This window comes from Micromys minutus (genome assembly GCF_963924665.1).
Source record: "Micromys minutus genome assembly, chromosome: 16".
Classification (NCBI taxonomy): Eukaryota; Metazoa; Chordata; class Mammalia; order Rodentia; family Muridae; genus Micromys; species Micromys minutus.
This window is the reverse complement of record NC_137985.1, coordinates 15,190,183-15,211,529: the sequence shown is the minus strand read 5'-3', so window position 1 is coordinate 15,211,529 and position 21,347 is coordinate 15,190,183. Positions and strand designations below refer to the sequence as shown.

Genomic DNA, 21,347 nt, shown 5'->3' with positions numbered 1-21,347 from the left:
GGTCCTTTTATGTCACGTGTTTATATACTGTGCATATCAAAAATTCATGATATTCTCTTGTGCATTTCTTATTATGCTTAAGTTTACTAGTCATTTGTAATTTTTTTCTATTGGCCAATAATAATTTAAATGTAACATATAAAATGCTATAAAATATTAAGGTAAACGAATTTGACTTCACTGTCTCGAATTAAGTTTTTGATTCTCATATTGACACATTCTTTCTTCATCAATGCCACACACTTTGATAACTCACTAACATCCTTCAGCTCTCACTCTTGTTTGTGATTCCTGCCCTTATTATTTCCTCACCTCCTTACAAAACTCTTTCTCGTATGCAACAACTTCAAAATGTATAGTGATCATTTTGGATTTTATTCCCACAATTATGAAAACTAATGAGTAATGGAATATTAAAATGTGTTGATGAATATTTGTGTTAAGGAATGATAATAAAGAATAAGGAATGGTAATCTCAGTGGGAAAAAGTAGAGATGATTGGGAAAAAGAGTCTATTTAATTATGGTGTAAAGTACAAAGACTGGATAATCTTAGACGTATGCTTCATTATTCACTTGGGTTTAAAATATATTTAAGAATTTTTCTATTGCAGTAACTCTGAAAGTAAAATTTTAACTTTGATGAAGTATGTACACTCTCATGCCTAAAGGATTTTTACAGTGTATTGAAGACAGTAATAGGTGATGTGACCATTGTTTTGAAGACCTCTGTTCATATTCTTCAGAAATATAGAATACAGAAATCAAACATTTGCTTCAGAATTTATTCTTCTGGGATTGACAGATGATCCAGAACTGCAGATCATCATCTTTGGAATCTTCCTCTTCATGTACTTGGTCACAGTGCTAGGAAACCTCATCATTATCTTGGCTGTCAGCCTTGACTCCCACCTTCATACCCCAATGTACTTCTTTCTCTCTAACCTATCCTTCACTGACATCTGCTTCATCACCTGCACAGTCCCCAAGATGCTGGTGAACATCCAGAGACAGAACAATACCATCAGTTACACAGAATGCCTTACACAGATATACTTTGTTGTTTTTCTTAGTGGAATGGAAAATTTTCTTCTTGCAGCGATGGCTTATGATCGATATGTGGCAATCTGCCATCCACTTAGATACACAGTCATGATGAATCCCAGCACCTGCATTGTGTTAACTTTGCTCTCTGTGTTCAGTAGCATGATAGATGCCCTGCTACATAGTCTGTTGGTGTTGCGACTATCCTTCTGCACATATGTGGAAATCCCCCACTTTTTCTGTGAACTGGGTCATGTAATCAAACTATCATGTTCTGACACATTCATCAATAACATAGTGATATACATGGCAACTTTCATATTTGGTGGAATTCCATTTTGGGGCATTATTTTATCTTATGTTCAAATTGTCTATTCAGTGCTGAAAAAGCCCTCAATAAGAGGCAGTTACAAGGCACTTTCCACCTGTGGGTCTCACTTGTCAGTTGCTTTCCTGTTTTATGGTTCAGTGATTGGGGTGTATATCAGCTTTGCAATGACTGAATCAACTACTACAACTGCAGTGGCTTCAACTTTGTATACTGTGGTCCCTCAGATGCTGAACCCCTTTGTGTATAGTCTAAGGAACAAAGACATGAAAGACGCCTTGAGGAAATTAAGTGGTGGAATTTTGTAACACTGTAGTTAAACAAAGCTGTAGATACCATTGAAAACTAGCTTCTATCTTCATAGATGGTTAACCCTAATAAAATTATAGTAATAATTCTGTTAGGTTAAATGTTGCCATATATTATAAAATCTTATAAATTGTACTAATACATATATTCTAGCTTAAGTAATAACCTATGTATTTAATATATTTTGATAATATTAGTAAATTTAATGAGGCTCATTGTTTTCAAACCACATACACGAATATCTTCAATTGTAAAATAATGAAAATAATCCAATTACATACTAACAACAATATTCTATTTCAATTATGGTTGATGTCCCATAGGTTTTGAAACAGAGGCTATGGCTTCTATTGCTCCTCTAAGAAGTTTTCTTTTTCTTGGATAGAAATAGAGTAAAAATTAGAAATATAAACTTGAGGTAGGTAACTTGAATTTTGGCAGAACTTAGATTAATGTAATCAAGATATGTGAGTTACTACCACATCGTTAAGAAGCCTAATTTAATTTGTGGGCTCTTATTAATAAATTTAAACCTTTATTTCTTTATTTGGGTAATAGATCAGGACTAGGAAAACTCATGTGGTACTGGTACACACACACATACACACACACACACACACACACACACTCACACTCACACAAGGCACCCTCAAAACAAACACACACAAATGTAATTTATAGATATATGTGTGTATAATTTTATAAATGTGCATATATGAAATAATGTGTATAAGTGACAAAAATGGAAAAGAAATTGTGAACTTGGGAAAAAGTTTGACAACATGGAAGAGTTATAGGGATACATAAATAAATATATTACTTATGATATAAGTACATTATATATATATATTGAAAATATAAATTCAAAAGTAAAGTGATATTATGAATAGCTTGGTTTATATGAAAATAGGTTTTAGTTTTCTTTTAATGAGAATAAGATAGTCACACCACAATGTTCATATCAGCTCTATTTATAATAACCATAATCTGGGAAGAAATCAGATGTCCTTCAGTAGATGAATGGATACAAATATTGTGGTACATTTACACAATGGAGTACTACTCAGCTATCAGAAACAATGACTTAACGGAATTATTAAGAAAATGGATGCATCTAGACAATATCGTCCTGAGTGAGATAACCCAGTCACAAAAGAACAGGCATAATATGCAGTCACTGATAATGGGATACTAACTCCAGTGTGCTTGAACACCCCAGAAACAACTCACAGACTGTGTGAAGTTCAAGAAAAGAAAAGAAAAAACCATTATGCTCAATCTTTACACACCAAGCAAACTTTGAGTAATTCCGGGTTACATCTGGTTTTACATGTACTTTTTGCTCACTGTGACTAGTGAGACCTTGTTGCACACTATCAAACCTTTGAAAAAAAAGCCAAGCACTGACAAAAATGTATTCGTATACATTTATGCAAAAATGCTTAAAATTTGTTCATTTATCTTTGTGTTTTAAAATAAAGTTGTTCAAAAAAAAAGAAACATGACTATCAAGATATCTTATAATAAAATTTTACATTCTGGTATATCATCTACACACAAAAAACAATAACATAAAAGAATATACCAAAAATGATTATAAATGTAATAATCTAAATATTAAAACCATCCTCATAAGTCTATATAGGTGTCCTGAAATAGAAATTACTGTGAATATTTGTTAATTGTTTTAAAATAATCTCCTCATATTAGTATAATGTTAGATCTATAGAAATGTTGCAAATATACTTCTCAGTTCCCGTGGTTAATAATATTTTGCATTAATATGTACCATCCGCCAAGGATGAAACTAACAGACATGTTTGTGTACACAGATATAATTTCATGAAGTCTCCAATTCTCGATAAAAACTACAGGCAACTAAAAATGCTTAGAGTGGGAGAAATAGTCTTCCCCAGGAAAATTATACTAATTCATTATTCAATACCCAATTGCCAGCCCTGAAAACATATATACAAGCAACATGATATGGACTGAGATTATTTATGTATTTAAGAATGTGTGTCCATCAAGAATTAAAGAAAAATGGGCTAATGATTTTCAAATGATAAAGAAAACTACATTTGCGGGTTTAGAGAGTGGAAATGGAAGGTGGACATAATTGTAATCTCAAAAGAATATTTTACAATTAATGCATTTTATTTGGCAAAAGGAAATACTATTGCTTGTTCTTTGTTTTTTACAGAGGTACTATTTAAATTCTAGAGCCCTATCAGAACATGACTGCAGTCACCCCAGAGTCTTGGTAGGACAGCAGACTGCTATTGTAGAGTTTTACTGGGACACTACACTGCAGTCATGGGAAGTTGTGGTTTGAAGTGTTCCTTTTAGTTCCAGTGACTGAGGACTTTGGTTATTTTAAGAAATGCTGTTCATGTTTTAGAGAATCCTGTTTTGCTTTTATAGAAATTTCTTAGAAAGAAATTGTCTGACATTTTTTCTCATTATTAGACTTAGGATTTTGGAGAGAAAAACTACGGGGATAAAGTGTCAGACACTATTAGGTGAACCAACAATGAATGTGACTTAGTACTGTTGATGTTGTGCACTTACTTGGCAGGCTCGATCTTGTCAGCCAAGCAGAGGTAGTGTCTGTTAATTTTTTCCCTCCAATCGCCTACTGTATTCAGCATTTTCTATGAGTGAAAAATATAAAATTGTATCTTCATTATTTGAGAGCCAAAGCATATTTATTCAATAGTTTATTAATAATTCTGTACCACTCTCTATATTCCATTGTTCTGTTTCTAAACAGGTTCAGCATTTGCCATTAGTACTATTAGAAGATAGTACTGTGTGAGTAACAATGTGTTTATGTATATGTCTGTGTGTGTGTGTGTGTGTGTGTGTGTGTATACAGCTCTGAGAACCTCTTCAAATTCTTGTTACATAAAATAATTTTAAAAAATATAAAAAAGAATATGATAATCAAATATGAGGCAAGGAACATAATTCAAATATTGACTATCTATGATTGATGAAAGTACCAATTGTTAGTAGGTCCCTATATAGTACATTGATATGAACTTAGAATAATATCTTTATGATCTTTGTGAAAATCTATTATTTAGTTAGCATAGTGTATAATCCTCTTAACTCTCTAATGATTTAAAAGTTAATGTAATAGAATTACTCAATTTTGATTTGATTAGATCATAAACTTTATATATGTATGTCTAATGTATGTTAGAAAAAAGAAGAAATTTGAATGACCAATCTAATTCTTGTAGAATGCTGCAGTAAAGGTGTCTGCCTTTTGTCATTTGCATGTTTGTTTGCTTGATTGATTGTTTTGATTAGGATACTTAGAGAATGACTGCTTCTTTTTTTAACAACTTTATTTTAAAAAACAAAGATAAAAGAACAAATTTTAAGCATTTTTGCATAAATGGATACAAATACATTTTTGTCAGTGCTTGGCCTCTTTTTTTTTCCAAAGGTTTGATAGTGTGCACCAAGGTCTCCCTAGTCACAATGAGCAAAAAGTACATGTAAAACAGGATGAAACCCGGAACCAGTCAATCTTTTCTTGGTGTGTAAGAATTGAGCACAATGGGTTTTTTTTTTTTTGTTGTTGTTTATTTGTTTGTTTTTCTTTTCTTGAACTTCACACAGTCTGTGAGTTGTTTTTTGGGGTGTTAGTATCTTTCTGGGATTAGTATCCCATTATCAGTGACTGCATATTATGTCTGTTCTTTTGTGACTGGGTTATCTCACTCAGGATGATATTCTCTAGATGCAACCATTTTCTTAAGAATTTCCTTAAGTCATTGTTTCTGATAGCTGAGTAGTACTTCATTGTGTAAATGTACCACAATTTTTGTATCCATTCATCTACTGAAGGACATCTGGGTTCTTTCCAGCTTCTGGCTAATATAAATAAAGCTGCTGTGAACATTGTGGTGCATGAGTCTTTGTTGTATATTGTAGTTTCTCTGGTATATATGCCCAGAAGTAGAATAGCTGGAATTTCAGGTAGTACTATGTCCAATTTTCTGAGAAATCGACAGACTGATTTCCAGAGTGGTTGTATCAGCTTACAACCCCACCAAGAGTGGAGAAGTGTTGCTCTTTCTCCACAACCTTGCCAGCATCTGCTGTCATCTGAGTTTTGGATCTTGGCCAATCTGACTGGTGTGAGATGGAGTCTCAGGGTTATTTTGATTTGCATTTCCCTGATAGCTAAGGATGTTGATCACTTTCTTGGATGTTGCTTCTATCTCACTAGCAATTACAGGATATATGCCTCTTTAAACTGGGAGAGTGTTCTGAACCTAACTTAGGTATTTGGCATCTATTTAGAAAATCTTCTATTTCTTTTTGTTTTCCTGAGTTGTTGACATTTTTAGAGTATAGCTTTTATGCTTTTTGGATTTTCTTGCTTTCTTTTCTTTTGAATCCCCTTGTGTTTTTGAATTATTTAGTGTGGAAAATGTTTACACAATTTTTAGTTAATTTAGATAAGGGTTTCTCTATCATATTGATTTTCTTACATAATCAATTATTTGTTAACAGATTCATTGTATGTCTTCATTTGTCTCATTTTTAATTACTTCATCCAAGTGTTTAGTTGATATTTACTATGTAATTTTTTGGGTGTGATTTCTCCTTGTTGCTGTTGTTTTTTCTAAAAGTTTTAGTTGTGTTATAGAATTACGAGTATAAAATATTTTCTTATATATTCTCTAATTCTCAATAACATTTTAAAGCCACAGCACCTCATCAATGTCTCCTGGATAATATTCTAAATTTCATTTGTCTACACCACTGAGAAACGAAGCATCTCAAGAGTACATATTGATGACTTGGGAAGGTTGTGTGATGTTATTTAAAAATATTCAAGACATCAAATACAAATTTGCATGAGTCCCTTTATTTGGAGACTAAAGGATTCCACCTTTTCTTTTATTCTCACTTTTTCTATTAGATACTCTGTATTTACATGTGAGATGTTTTCCCTTTACCCCAACCCACTCTCATACCTTCTTTCATCCAGTTGCTTTCACAAAGGTGTGTTTCCTTCTGAACACCCGTTCCAACCCATTGCCTTGTCATTCCCCTACATTGGGAAAACATGCCCTTTCTGGAACAAAAGCCTCTTCTCACATTGATGCCAGACAATGTTATCTTCAGCTACATATGCAATTGGATCAATAAGTCTCTCAAAGTGTGCACAAAGGTTAGTGTTCTACTCCATGGGAGTTTTGAAGGGTTTGGTTGGTTAATAAGGTTATCTTCCCATGGGTTTGCAATCCCTTTCAACTCCTTAGGTCTTTTCTTTAGCAACCTCATTGGGATCTTTGAATTCAGACTGATGGTTATCTGCAAGCATGCTGAGTTGTATCTATATGACTCTAACATAGTTACTAAGAGGGGCATCTCTGTTTGTATCCTGATAGTAAGTACTTTTTGGGATCAGTATAGTGCTTAAGTTTGATCACTGTATATGTGATGGATCACTAGCTTCTGTTTGACCATGCATTTCCTCCAATGTAAGTTATTTTCTCTTTTCTAAGAAAGACTGAGACATCCCCATTTGGCCTTCCTTCTTTTTGAGGAATAATGATTGAGAATTAGTTTTTGGGTATTAGGCATTCAGAGCTTTCTGGGGCTAGCATTTGCTTATCAGTGAGTGCATACAATGTGTGTTTTTTTGTGAGTGGGTTACCTCACTCAGGATGATAGTCTCTAGTTCCCTCAACTTGCCTACGAATTTCATGAAGTCATTGTTTCTAATAACTGAGTAGTACTTGATTGTGTAAATGTACCACACATTCTGTATGCATTCATCTGTTGATGGACATCTGGGTTCTTTCCATCTTCTGGCTATTATAAATAAGGCTGCTATAAACATGGTGGAGCATATGTCCTTGTTATGTGTGGGAGCATATTTGGGGTATATATTCAGGAGTGGAATAGCTGGGTTTTCAGATAGTGTTATGATCAATTTTCTGATGAACCAACAAATTGATTTCTAGAGTAGTTTTACCAGTTTACAACCCACCAACAGTAGAGAAGTTTTCCTCTTTCTCTGCATCCTCACCAGCATCTGCTGACACCTGAGTTTTTTTTTTTTTTTTTTTATCTTAGCCATTCTAACTGGTGTGAGATCAATTCTCAGGTTTGTTTTGATTTGCATTTCCCTGATTATTAGATATGTTCAGCATTTCTTTAGGTGCTTCTCAGCCACTCCATGTTCCTCAGATGAGAATTTTTTTGTTTATTTTTGTATCTCATTTTTAATATAATTATTTAATTCTCTATAGTTTAGCTTTCTGAGTTCTTTATGTATATTGGATACTAGCCCTCTATCAGATGTAGAATTGGTAAAGATCCTTTCCCAATCTGTATGCTGCCCTTTTGTCTTCTAAAGAGTGTCCTTAGCCTTAGAGAAGCTTGGCAATTTCATGAGGTCTCATATGTTGATTCTTGATCTTAGAAGCATAAGCCATCAGTGTTCTGTTCAAGAATTTTCCCCAAGCCTATGCGTTTTAAGTTCTTCTTCACTTTCTCTTCTAATAGTTTCAGTGTACCTGTTTTTTTTTTTTTTTTTTTTTTTTTTTCAGAGTTCTTTGACCCTCTCACAGTTGAACTTTGTACAAGGAGATAGGAAAGCATCGATTTGCATTCTTCTGCATTCTAACTGTCAGTTGAACCAACTCTGTTTGTAGAAGAAGCTGTCACTTTTCCATCAAATGTTTTTAGCTCTTTTGTCAAAGATCAAGTGGCCATAGGTGTGTGGTCTCATTTCTGGTTAATCAATTTGGTTTCATTAATCTATCTGCCTATCTTTGTACCAAAATCATGCAGTTTCTATCACAATTGCTTTGTAATATAGGTTGATTCCCCCAGAAGTATTTTTATTCTCAAGAATTGATTTTGCTATTCTAGGGATTTTTGCTATTCCGGATAAATTTGCAAATTTCCTTTTCCAACTCTGTGAAAAATTGAGTTATTATTTTGATGAAGATTGCATTGAATCTGTAGATTCCTTTTGGCAAGGTGAACATTTTTACAATTGTTGATCCTTTCAATCCATGACAATGGGAGATCTTTCCATCTTCTGAGATCTTCTTCGATTTCCTTTTTCAGAATCCTGAAGATCTTGTCATACAGATCCTTCACATACTTGGTTAGGGTCACCACAAATCATTTTATAGTCATTGTGACTATTGTGAAGGGTGTCAATTTCCTAATTTTTTCTCATTCTGTTTATCTATTGCATATAGAAAGGCAGTTGATTTGTTTGAGTTTAACTGATATCCAGCCACTTTGCTGATGTTTTTTTATTAGTTGTAAAATTTTTCTTGTGGAATTTTTGGAATCACTTAAGTAAAATATCACATTGTCTGCAAATAGTGATATTTTCACTTCTTCCTTTCCAATGTGAATTTCTTTAACTTATTTTACTTGTCTAATTGCTCTGGCCAGGACACCCAGTATTATATTGAATAGGTAGGGGACAGTGGGCATCCTTATCCACTCCCTGATTTAAATGGGATTGCTTCAAGTTTCTCTCCATTTAGTTTGATGTTGACTACTGGTATGCAGTATATTTCTTTTATTATGGTAAGGTATGGGCATTGGATTCCTGATCATTCCAAGACTTTTATCATGAAGGGGTGTTGAATTTTTGTAGAATTATTTCTCAACATCTAATGAAAGAATCATATGGGTTTTTTTTTCTTTGTTTATATGATGGATTATGATAATGGATTTCTATAAGTTGAAGTATCCCTGCATCCCTGGGTTAAATCCTACTTGGTTGTGGTAGATGATTGTTTTGATGAGTTCTAGGTTCAGTTTTCAAGAACTTTATTGAGTGCTTTTACATCGATGTTCATAAGAAAAGTTGGTCTGAAGTTCTGTTTCTTTGTAATGTCTTTGTGTGGTTTAGGTATGAACTTACTTGTGGTTTAGAAGAATGAGTTGGGTAGTGTTCCTTCTGTTTCTATTTTGTGGAATATTTTGTAGAGTATAGGTATTAGGCTTTCTATAAAAGTCTGACAGAAATCTCCACTAAACACGCCTGGCCCTGGGCTTTTTTTGGTTGGGAGAATTTTGATGACTGCTTCTAATTTTTTAGGTGTTATGGCACTGTTTTTGTGGTTTATCTGAATCTCATTTAACTTGGTATCTAGTATCTGTCTAGAAATATTTTCCTTTCCTCTAGATTTTTCAGTTACACTGAGTACAGGCTTTTGTAGTAGGATCTGATGGTTTCCCGAATTTCCTCAGTTTCTATTATTGTCTCTCATTTCATTTTTTTATTTTGTTAATTTTGATACTCTTTCTTTGCCCTCTAATTATTCTGGCTAAGGGCTTATCAATCTTGTTGATTTCCTCAAAAAAAAAAAAAAAAAAACCAAAAACCAATAACAAAAACAAAACCCAGCTATTTGTGTTTTTTTTTTTTTTTTTTTTTTTTGAATCTTTGAATAGTTCTGTTTTCTATATGTGGTTGATTTCTGCTCTGAGTTTGAGTATTTCCTGCAGTCTGTTCCTCTTGGGTATACCTGGTTCTTTTTGTTCTAGGGATTTTAGCTGTGCTCTCAAGCTGCTAGTGTATGCTCTCTCCAGTTTCTTTTTGGAGGCACTCAGAGCTATGAGTTTTTTCTCTCACTACTGCTTTCATTGCATCCCAAAAGTGTGGGTATATAGTGGTTACATTGTTGTTAATTTCTAAAAAAGTCTTTGATTTATTTCTTCTGTGATCATGTTATCAGTGAGCAGAGAATTCTTCTGCTTTCATGTGTATGTTGCCTTTTTATTATCTCTTTTCACTTCAGTTTCTTTCTCCATAAACTGTCCATTGATCAGAGTGGGGTGTTGAAGTCTCCCACTATTTTTGTGTGTGGTATAATATATGCTTTGAACTTTAGTAGAATTTCTTTCATAAGTGCAGGTGCCCTTGTATTTAGAACAAAGATATTGAAGATTGAGAGTTCATGTTGATTGATTTTTCCTGTGATTAGTAAAAAGTGTCCTTTCTTATTTGTTTTGATAACTTTTGGTTGAAAATCTATTTTAATTGATATTAGAATAGCTACTCCAGCTTGTTTTCTGCGAAAATTGGCTTGAAATGATTTTTCCCAGCCTTTTACTCTGAGGTAGTGTCTGTATTTGTCTCTGAGTTAAATGTATGCAGCAAAATTCTGATCCTGTTTACATATCCAGTCTGATAGTCTTTGTCTTTTTATCGCAGAATTGAGTCCATAAGAGAAGTTATGGAATAGTGACTTTTGTTTCCTGTTATTTTTTGTTGTTGTTTTCATAGGTAGATTTATGTTTGTGTGCTTTACTTATTTTGGTTTTCTTGCATGATTATTATTATTGTTGTTGTTATTGTTATTATTATTATTATTATTATTATTATTATTTTGCTTTTCCTTGGGTGTAGCTTCTCTCCTTGTGTTGAATTTTTCCATTTATCATCCTATAGGGCTTCACATGTCATCAGATATTGTGTAAATTAGGTTTTGTCCTAGAATATCTTGGTTTATCCATCTATTGTGATTGAGAGATATGCTGGATATAGTAACCTGGGCTGGCATTTGTGTTCCCTTAAGGTCTGTATGATGTCTGTCCAGTATCTTCTAGCGTTCATAGTCTCTGTTTAGAAATGTGGTATAATTCTGATTGGTCTGCTTTTATGTTAATTGTCCTTCTTCCTGTACAGCTTTTAGGAGTCTTTTTTTGTTTTGCATATTTGGTGTTTTGACTATTATATGTTGGGAGAAGTTTCTTTTCTGGTCCAACTTATTTTAAATTCTGTAGCCTTCTTGTATACACATGGTCATCTCATTCTTAAGGGTAAGGAAGCTTTCTTCTGTGTCTTTATTGAATATTATTACTGTGCCTTTTAGTTGATATTCTTTACTCTCTTCTAAACCTATTATCCTTAGGTTTTGTCTTTTCATTGTGTCCTGGACATTTTGGGTTAGGAGCTTTTTTGGGTTTTGCATCTTCTTTGACTGTTTTGTCTGTTTTCTATGCTGTCCTCGACCCCTGAGATCCTCTCTTCCATTTTCTGTAGTCTGTTTTTGATGCTTTCATCTCTGACTCCTGCTTTCTTATTTTGGTTTTTCATCTTCAGGGTTGTTGCTTTTTGTGTTATCTTTATTGTTTCTATTTTCATTTGCAAATCCTTTATCCATTTGGTTGTGTTTTCCTGAGTTTTTTGAGTGATTTTTCCTGGTTCTTCTGTAATTGTTTAAGGGAGCAACTTACACACTTCTCCACGATCTCCTATAATTTTAAGTCTAAGTCTTGTTTTTCTGATGTGTTTGGCAACCTACTACTTGCTGTGGTGGGAGATCTGGGTTCTGATGTTTTCAGGTTTTCTTGGTTTTTATTGTTTAGGTTATTTTGCTTTCCTCTTGCAATCTAGTTATCTGTGATTATAGGTGATCTTGTTGTCTCTAAGTGTAGCCTGCCTCTCTAGATCTGACAGCTAGTGGCTCAGGAAGAAAATTGCTTCTGGGTGTTCAAATCTTTGTAGTTAGGCAGTGAGTTCTGATTGCAGTGACTCCATTCTGTCTTTGTGGGCTCAGATAGGAGAGTTCTTGTAAGGTTATTCTGGGAGCTAAATCTTGTTTTGGTGAGTTCTGAGCCTCAGTGGAGGTAACACTGCCCTCTTTTTGGGATGGAAATGACCCAGTTGGCCTCCTGGTGCTCCAGGCTATCTCTTTCAGGACAGCATGAAAGGTGTGTGGCAAGCTCTTTGTAGGCTCAGTTAGAAGAGCACTGCAAGGCTGTTTCTGGGTCTCAGCCAATTGCCAGGGGGTATTGAGTCTTGATGGCAGTCACCAGGCTCTCTCATTTGGGCTCAGGTGAGAGAGCACTTGCAAGTTTTTCTGTGGGTTCAGCTGTGTGCAGACAGGTACTGCAGGGTACTGAGTCTTTCTTCCTCTTAAGATGGAAAGAGTTCCTGCTGCTCTTCTGAGCTCCCAGGGCTCTGTACACAGGTGGCCAGACTGTCCAGGTACAAGTGCACAGGGTCTGACCAAGATCCCACGTTGTCATAGTGGGAAAATATTACTTTTGCCTCACTTGTAGTCTTTGTTATGTTATGTTAGCTGAGGTAGCTCCTACTCATGCCTTGTTCCAAATATGCATCTTTAATGATTTCTGACCTACCTATGCCTATTATATCATGGAAACTAAATAAAATATCACACATAAAATTTATGCAAAAATAAATAGTATCTACTTTGACTCACATTGACTCTGCTGGAAAAGAGCAAAAATGAATGACTGGAAATACAAAATATTCAGGAAATATATTGGGTAGATAAATATTTAAACATGTAAAGAATTTATTTCCTGTGAAAAAATAAAACCAACTTTTTAAGAAGAGATAAAGCATATTTGTGCTCCACAAAGCACAAAAATGCATGGAATATTCAGAAGTGAGATTTGGGTGTCATGTTCACTGTCACTAATCTGAAAATTTTTGTAAAAACAAATTTTTACTAAATTTGTAATAATAAACTGTGAAATAGGCACATGATTAGATTTAAATTCAATTCACTGCCAAAAGTAAGTTAATAGAAAATTCTGGTACCAAATCAAATGAGACATCAAAATGAATAATGAAAGGACTCATGTTTAATTTGAGCAGAAGTTAGCATGGCCACCAAAAAAGCTTCCTCTCTCCTATGGAAAGAACCTGTCTAGACTCTTGATTAAATCTGTAATAAAGGGTGCACAGAGAACATTGATTATGCACTTAAGAAATTTTCCTTTGAGTATAGGAAGGCTACTGATTTGTTTGAGTTAATTTTGTATCCAGCCACTTTGCTGAACTTGTTTATCAGCTGTAGGAGTTCTCTGGTGGAATTTTTGGGGTCACTCAAGTACACTATCATGTCATCGGCAAAGAGTGATGTTTTTATCTCTTCCTTTCCAATTTGTATCCCCTTGATCTCCTTTTGCTGTCTAATTGCTCCAGCCAGGACTTCCAGTACTATGTTGAATAGGTAGGGGGAGAGTGGGCAGCCTTGTCGAGTCCCTGATTTTAGTGGGATTGCTTCAAGTTTCTCTCCATTAAGTTTGATGTTGGCTGTTGGTTTGCTGTATATTGCTTTTATTATATTTGAGTATGGGCCTTGAATTCTTGTTCTTTCCAGGACTTTTAACATGAAGGGGTGTTGGATTTTGTGGAATGCTTTCTCAGCATCTAGTGAGATGACCATGTGATTTTGGTCTTTGAGTTTGTTTATATGGTGGATTACTTTGATGGATTTCCTTAGGTTAAACCATCCCTGCATCCCAGGGATGAAGTCTACTTGGTCATGATGAATGATGGTTTTGATGTGTTCTTGGATTCGGTTTGCAAGGATTTTGTTGAGTATTTTTGCATCAATGTTCATAAGTGAGATTGGTCTGAAGTTCTCTTTCCTTGTAGGGTCTTTGTGTGGTTTAGGTACGAGGGTTATTGTAGCCTCAAAAAATGAGTTGGGTAACATTCCATCTGATTCTATCTTTTGGAATAGTTTGGCGAGTATTGGTGTTATATCCCCAATAAATGTCTCATAAAATTCTGCGCTGAACCGGTCTGGACCTGGGCTTTTTTTGGATGGGAGGATTTTGATGACTTCTTCTATTTCTTTAGGTGTTATAGGGTTATTTAGATGGTTTACTTGGTCCTAGTTTAACTTTCAGATCTTTTATCTGTCTAGGAAAACATCCATTTCCTCCAGATTTTCCAATTTTGTAGAGTATAAGTTTTTGTAGTAGGATCTGATGATTTCTTGAATTTCCTCAGTTTCATTTGTTATGTCACCACTTTCCTTTCTGATTTTGTTAATTTGGATACTCTCTCTTTGCCCTCTAGTTAGTCTGGCTAGGGGTTTATCAATCTTGTTGATTTTCTCAAAGAACCAACTCTTTGTTTTGTTGATTTTTTCAATGTTTCTTTTTGTTTCTATTTGATCTATTTCTGCCCTAATTTTGATTATTTCTTGCCATCTACTCTTTTTGGGTATATCTGCTTCCTTTTGTTCTAGGGCTATTAGCTGTGCTGTCAGGTTGCTGATGTGAGCTCTCTCCAGCTTCTTTTGGAAGCACTTAGGGCTATGAGTTTTCCTCTCAATACTGCTTTCATTGCATCCCATAGGTTTGGGTATGTTGTGTTTTCATTTTCGTTGAATTCTAGAAAGTCCTTAATTTCTTTCTTTATTTCTTCTTTGACCCTGCTATCCTTTAACAGAGAGTTGTTTAGTTTCCATGTGTATGTGGGCTTTTTGTTGTCTTTGTTGTTGTTAAAGACCAGCCATAGACCATGGTGATCTGAGAGGATGCATGGGAGTATTTCAATCTTCTTATATCGATGGAGGCTCGTTCTGTGGCCAATTATGTGGCCAATTTTCGAGAAGGTGCCATGGGGTGGTGAGAAGAAAGTGTAACAAATCAGTAGCCTTCCTATACTCAAAGAACAAACATGTGGAGAAAGAAATTAGGGAAAAGATACCCTTCACAATCGTCACAAAAACAATGAAATACCTTGGTGTGACTCTAAGAAAGCAAGTGAAGGACCTGTATGACAAGAACTTTAAACCTCTAAAGAAAGAAATTGAGGAGGATCTCAGAAAATGGAAAGATCTCCCATGCTCATGGATTGGAAAAATCAACATCTTAAAAATGGCCATCCTACCAAAAGCAATCTACAGATTCAATGCATTCCCCATCAAAATTCCAACCCAGTTCTTCATGGAATTGGAAAGATCAATGTGCAATTTCATATGGAATAACAAAAGACCTAGAATAGCGAAATCCATCCTCAACAACAAAAAAACATCTGTGGGAATCACTATCCCTGACCTCAAGCTATACTACAAGGCAATTGTGATGAAAACAGCATGGTACTGGTACAGAAATAGGCATGTGGATCACTGCAATAGAATAGAAGATCCAGAAATGAGCCCTCATGTATATAGTCACCTGATTTTTGACAATGGAGCAGTAAACATTCAATGGAAAAAGGACAGCCTATTCAACAAATGGTGCTGGTCCAACTGGCACTCTGCATGCAAAAGAATGAAAATAGACCCTTTCTTATCTCCTTGTACAAAGCTCAAGTGAAAGTGGATCAAAGATCTCCACATTAAACCAGATACACTGGAACTATTAGATAAGAAAGTAGGGAAAACCTTAGAACACATAGGCACAGGAGAGAATTTCCTGAACAAAACACCAATAGCTCAAGTTCTAAGGTCAAAGTTTAACAAATGGGACTTAATGAGATTGCAAAGTTTCTGTAAGGTTAAGGACATTGTCAAGAAAACAAAATGGCAACCAACAGAATGGGAAAAGATCTTTACCAACACCACATCAGATAGAGGCCTAATATCCAAGGTGTACAAGGAACTCAAAAAGCTAGACACCAGAGAATCAAAGAACCCTATTAAAAATGGGGTACAGAGCTAAACAAAACGTTTTCAGTTGAGGAACACCGAATGGCCGAGAAACATCTGAGGAAGTGCTCCACATCTTTAGCCATCAGGGAAATGCAAATCAAAACAACCCTGAGATTCCACTTCACACCAGTTAGATTGGCCAAGATCCAAAACTCAGATGACAGCAGATGCTGGCGAGGCTGCTGAGAAAGAGGAACACTTCTCCACTGTTGGTGGGGTTGCAAGCTAATACAACCACTCTGGAAATCAGTCTGGCGATACCTCAGAAAATTGGATATAGTACTACCTGAAGACCCAGCTATTCCACTTCTGGGCATACCCCAGAGACACTTTAATACACAACAAAGATATATGCACCACAATGTTCATAGTGGCTCTATTTATAATAGCCAGAAGCTGGAATGAACCCAGATGTCCATCAGAAGATGAATGGATACAAAAATTGTGGTACATATACACAATGGAATACTACTCAACCACCAGAAACAATGACTTAACCAAATTTCTAAGAAAATGGCTGCATCTAGAGAATATCATCCTGAGTGAGATAACCCAGTCACAAATGAACAGATATAATATGAAGTCACTGATATTGGGATGCTAACCCCAGAGGCTTGCACTCCCCCAGAAACAACTCACAGAGTGTATGAAGTCCAAGAAATAAAGAAAACAAAACAAAACAAAAAAATATTTATAAAACAAGAAAACTTTAACTATTTCCATGTTACATTTTTTTTACATGTACTTTATGCTCATTGTAACTATTAAGTTTTCAAGGCATACAATCAAACCTTGAAGAAAATCAAGTACTGACTAAAAAATATATTCGTATAGTTTTATGTAAAAATTTTGTTAAAATCTTACAAAAATTACTGATAAAATTAAATGTATAATTTTAAGCAAAAAATGTTTTTAAAAAAAAGAATTTTTCCAGTGTTTTGTCTTAGACCAGCTTGGGCAAACAAGTTTCCTAGGGCAGAGCAAGGATAGAAAGAAAAACAGATATGATTAATTAAAGTTGCAACATGACTTCGGCCTGTTTTTTTATAAGGTATAGTTTCCCTCTATGTGTTGGAGTTTCCCATCTATTATCCTTTGGTTTTCTGGAAAAATGTAGTGCAATGTTTTTGCCATGGAATATCTTGGTTTCCCCATCTAAGGTACCTGAGAGTTTTGCTAGTAATAGTAGCCTGGGCTCGCAATTGTGCTCTCTTACGTTCCCTATCTTATTTGCCCAGGATCTCCTAGCATTCACAGTCTCTGTTGAGAAATCTGGTGTAATTCTGATAGGTCTGCCTTTATATGTTACTTGACTTTTTCCCTTACTGTTTTAAATATTCCTTCTTTTGTGTATTTGGTCTTTTAAATATTATGTGATAGGAAAAATTTCTTTTCTAGTCTGATGTGGTTGGTGCTTCATAGGCTTTTTGTATGATAGTGGGCATCTCTTTCTTTATGTTAGGGAAGTTTTCTTCCATAATTTTCTTGTAGATATTTACTGGCCCTTTAATTTTGGGAATCTTCTCACTTTTCTATACCTGTTATCTTTAGGTTTGTACTTTCATTTTGTTCTGGATTTCCTGAATGTCTAGGGTTAGGATGTTTGGATTTTGCATTTTATTTGACTATTGTGACAAGGCTTTCTATGGTATCTTCTGACTCTGAGACTGTTTTGTGTCTCTTGTACTTTGTTGGTGATGTTTGCATCTATGACTCCTGTTCTCTTTACTATGTTTTCTATCTCCAGGTTTTTTCTCTCTTGTTATCTGTTGATTGCTTCTATTTCCATGTTTAGGTTGTAGATGGTTTTCTTCAATTCCTTCACCAGTTTTTTTTTTTTTTTTTTTTTTTTTTTTTTTTTTTTTTTTTGCATTTTCCTGTAATTATTTAAGGAATATAAGGGCTTCTACTTGTTACATGTGTTCTCTTTATGGGAGTTATTTATGTCCTTCTTAAAGTTCTCTATCATCATCATGAGACATGATTTCAAATTCACATCTTGTTTTTCTGGTGTATTAGGCTATCAATGTCTTGCTTTTGTGGGAGAATGTAGTTGTGGTGATGTCAAGTAGCAGTTGTTTCTGTTGTTTAGGTTCTTTACCTTAACTCTCAACATCTTGTTATCTCCAGTGTTAGTTGGTCTTGTCTCTGACTGGAGTCCTTCTACTGGTCCTGTGAGAGCACTCTTGAAAGATAAGCTCTCTCCAAGTTTACTTTTGCTATGGAGGCTGTGGGACAGCCTTAGCATCAGTATGAAGGTGGAAGAAAGAAAAGGTCATTTCTAGTCTGTATTGTGGTTCCTGTGCCCTATGAACCCCTGGTGGTTCCTTCTTTGGATATTTATTCAAGTGAAAGCAGAGTTTTACCTGTGGGCTTAGGAATGAGAGCACCTATGGGATACCAGCTCTCAGATGACAGGACTAGTGTATGAAGAGCTGCAGAACACTTCAGATGCATGGCACAGATTATGTCCTTGATATGAACTTGTTAAAATATCTGCCATCCTTGCTTCTGAAATCTTCAAAAAAGAACTCAAAATACCTTGAGTTCTATAGCAACATGTCTTCTCTCTCAAGCTGATTACTTTTATTGAATCTATATCTATCTGTGAGAAATAAGTAGAATTGACTTTGAATTCTGTCCTGTTGACTGGTTGGGTGTCTCTGACACTTTCAGCTGCTTTTTGGGGCTTTTGAAGGGGAGTCATTATAGAGCTTTGTGTGTGTGTTTGTGAGTACTCCACAACTTCAGTAATGGTGTCATTCCTTGGGGACCTCCCATTGAGCTGGATCTCACTTTGGGCCTGTTACCGGACTTTCTTTTCCTCAAGCTCTTCTCTGTTTCCATCCAAGCAGTTCTTTCAGACAGGAACTATTATGGGTCAGGGTTTTGAATGTGGAATAGCAATCCCATCTCTTCCTTGATACCCTGTCTTTCTCCTGGAGGTGGGCTCTACAGGTTCCTTCTTTCCAATGTAGGCCATTTCATCTAATATCCACATTTTGAATATTTATGATCTCTCATTTCCAAGAGCTTTGGTACATTCTAGAGGGTCCATCTAACCTCCTTCCTCAAGAGGTCTCCTGTTCCCATTCTTTTTGCTGCCCTTCTGGGATTCAATATCCCCATCTAAATATTGGATCATGTTTTCCTCTCCTGCCCCATGTACTCTTTTACTCTTAGGTTCCTCCCTTCCTGTTTTGTGGTTGCTGTCTTCTCTGTTCCAAGTGGAACTGTGAAATTTTCAATTAGGTTTCCCAGCTTGTTTAACTTTTTGAGTTCTGTTGACCTTATCTTGGGCATTCTGTTTTTTATTTTTTTTATTTTTTATTTTATTTTATTTTATTTTATTTTTTTTTGCTAATATCCACATATTAGTGAGTATATACCATGCATATCCTTTTGGATCTGATTTACCTAACTCAGGATGATATTTTCTAGTTTCATCCATTTGCCTGAAAAACTCAGGATGTCCTCATTCACAGATTCATAGTAATTTATTGTGTACATGAGCCACATTTTCTGTATCCATTCTTCTGTTATGACACAATCGGCTTATTTCTAGTTTCTGGCTATAACAAATTAAGCTGTTATGAACATAGTGGAACATATGCCCTGTGGTATAGTGGGGTATCTTTTGAGTATATTCCCAAGTGTGGTATTTCTGGGTCTCTTTTAAGTGAGAAATCAGTGCAGTGTAAGCTTTCCTGTTAAAAATCACCTTTCTTGTGTCCCTTCAGTTTGGATTAACTGTGTATTCTTTACATCAGATTGTATAAAGGTTTAACTATTTTCTAAATGTCTGTTTTGACACACATTTTAGCATTTGGGGTTGTTTTGTGTCCATCAGATTTGAAGCTTTTTGTTTTGTTTGTTGTTATTGATATCCAGCTTTCTGGCATTAACAGCTGAGACCATTACAAAGAAAACCTAGGAGACAAGGTAACCATGACAAAGTTAGTAAACAACTACTTGGTGGATGGGGAGCAAGTAGGACACATTTCTCTTCATCATGAGAATTTGCTTATTTTCCACAAAGATTCTGTTAGTCTATTGATGGATTGTTCTAACTTTATATTACCCAGATAATTATCATAACTGAGAAATGCATTTTTGTAGATACTTTCTCTTATAAATGCAAGCTAGACTTGTCACACAGGTCAAATGAAAATACAGGATACCAAACTAAATTTAATTTCTGATTTTAAAAAATATAAATATGTTTATTGAAACAGTCTATTTTTATAGTTTATTGAAATAGTGAACTATTTATACTAAAAATATTTTGTTGAATTTTAAATTTAACTAAAGGGACATTTATTTAAGTTTTTTCTTTATTCTAAATTGACAGTTTATGTATTTACATTTCAAATGTTATCTTCTTTCCCAGATGCCCCTCACTTCCCCCTATTTCTGCTTCTATGAGGATGCTCCCCCTCACACCTACCCACTGCCACCTCAAAACCCTGGCATTCCTCTACTCTGGGGAAATGAGGCTTCACAAGACCAAGAAATTCTCTTTCTGTTAATTCCCAAAAATTTCATTCTTTGCTACATATTTAGCTGTAGACATGGATTCCCCCATGCACACTCTTTGGTTGGTGGTTTAGTCCCTGGGAGCTCTGGGACATCTGATTTGTTGATATTGTTGTTTTATCTATGAGGTTGCAAACTCCTTCAGCTCATTCAGCTCTTTCTCTAACTCCTTCATTTGGGTCCCTATGATCAGTCTGATGGTTAACTGTGAGCATCTTAATCTGTATCAGTAAGTTTCTGGAAGAGCTTGTCAAAAGACATCCACATCAGGCTCCTGTCAGCAAGTACTTCTTCGCACGAGCAATTGTGCATGGCTTTGGTGGGTGAATATGGAATGAGATTTTCTCACTGGACTATGCTCATACACACACATACACATTAAGCACAGTTTCACTATTGTAATAGTGTTGAAATAAAAGAAAAATATTAAAGAGGTAATAAATACAAAGACAATTTTATGTAAAATATTTTAAGTATTTTCTGATTAAAAATAATTTGAAAATATAAGAATATTGTAAATTCTATTTTTGTTCATAATCATAAGCATTTAAAAATTTTTCTCTATGCTGTGTTATATACCTAAGATATTAATATTAATATATCATCAATAGGAGAGACATTCAATATTTTAGATTGACTATGTATGAATTTTTAAACATGACTTTAGAAATATATGTATAAATGATAAAGAAA

The 21,347-nt window shown here is 34.9% G+C and overlaps 1 protein-coding gene across 1 annotated transcript in view; it reads left to right on the top strand.

Annotated features, from left to right (window-relative positions):
- Window positions 1-21,347, top strand: part of LOC308430879 (uncharacterized protein) — a gene marked incomplete at both ends in the record, with an annotated part of 60,888 nt that overhangs the window by 12,962 nt on the left and 26,579 nt on the right. Inside the window, one exon of the mRNA XM_080930157.1 lies at window positions 746-1,665. Within this exon, the coding sequence (XP_080786283.1) occupies window positions 746-1,665 (920 nt within the window). The remainder of the gene's footprint in view (window positions 1-745; window positions 1,666-21,347) is intronic.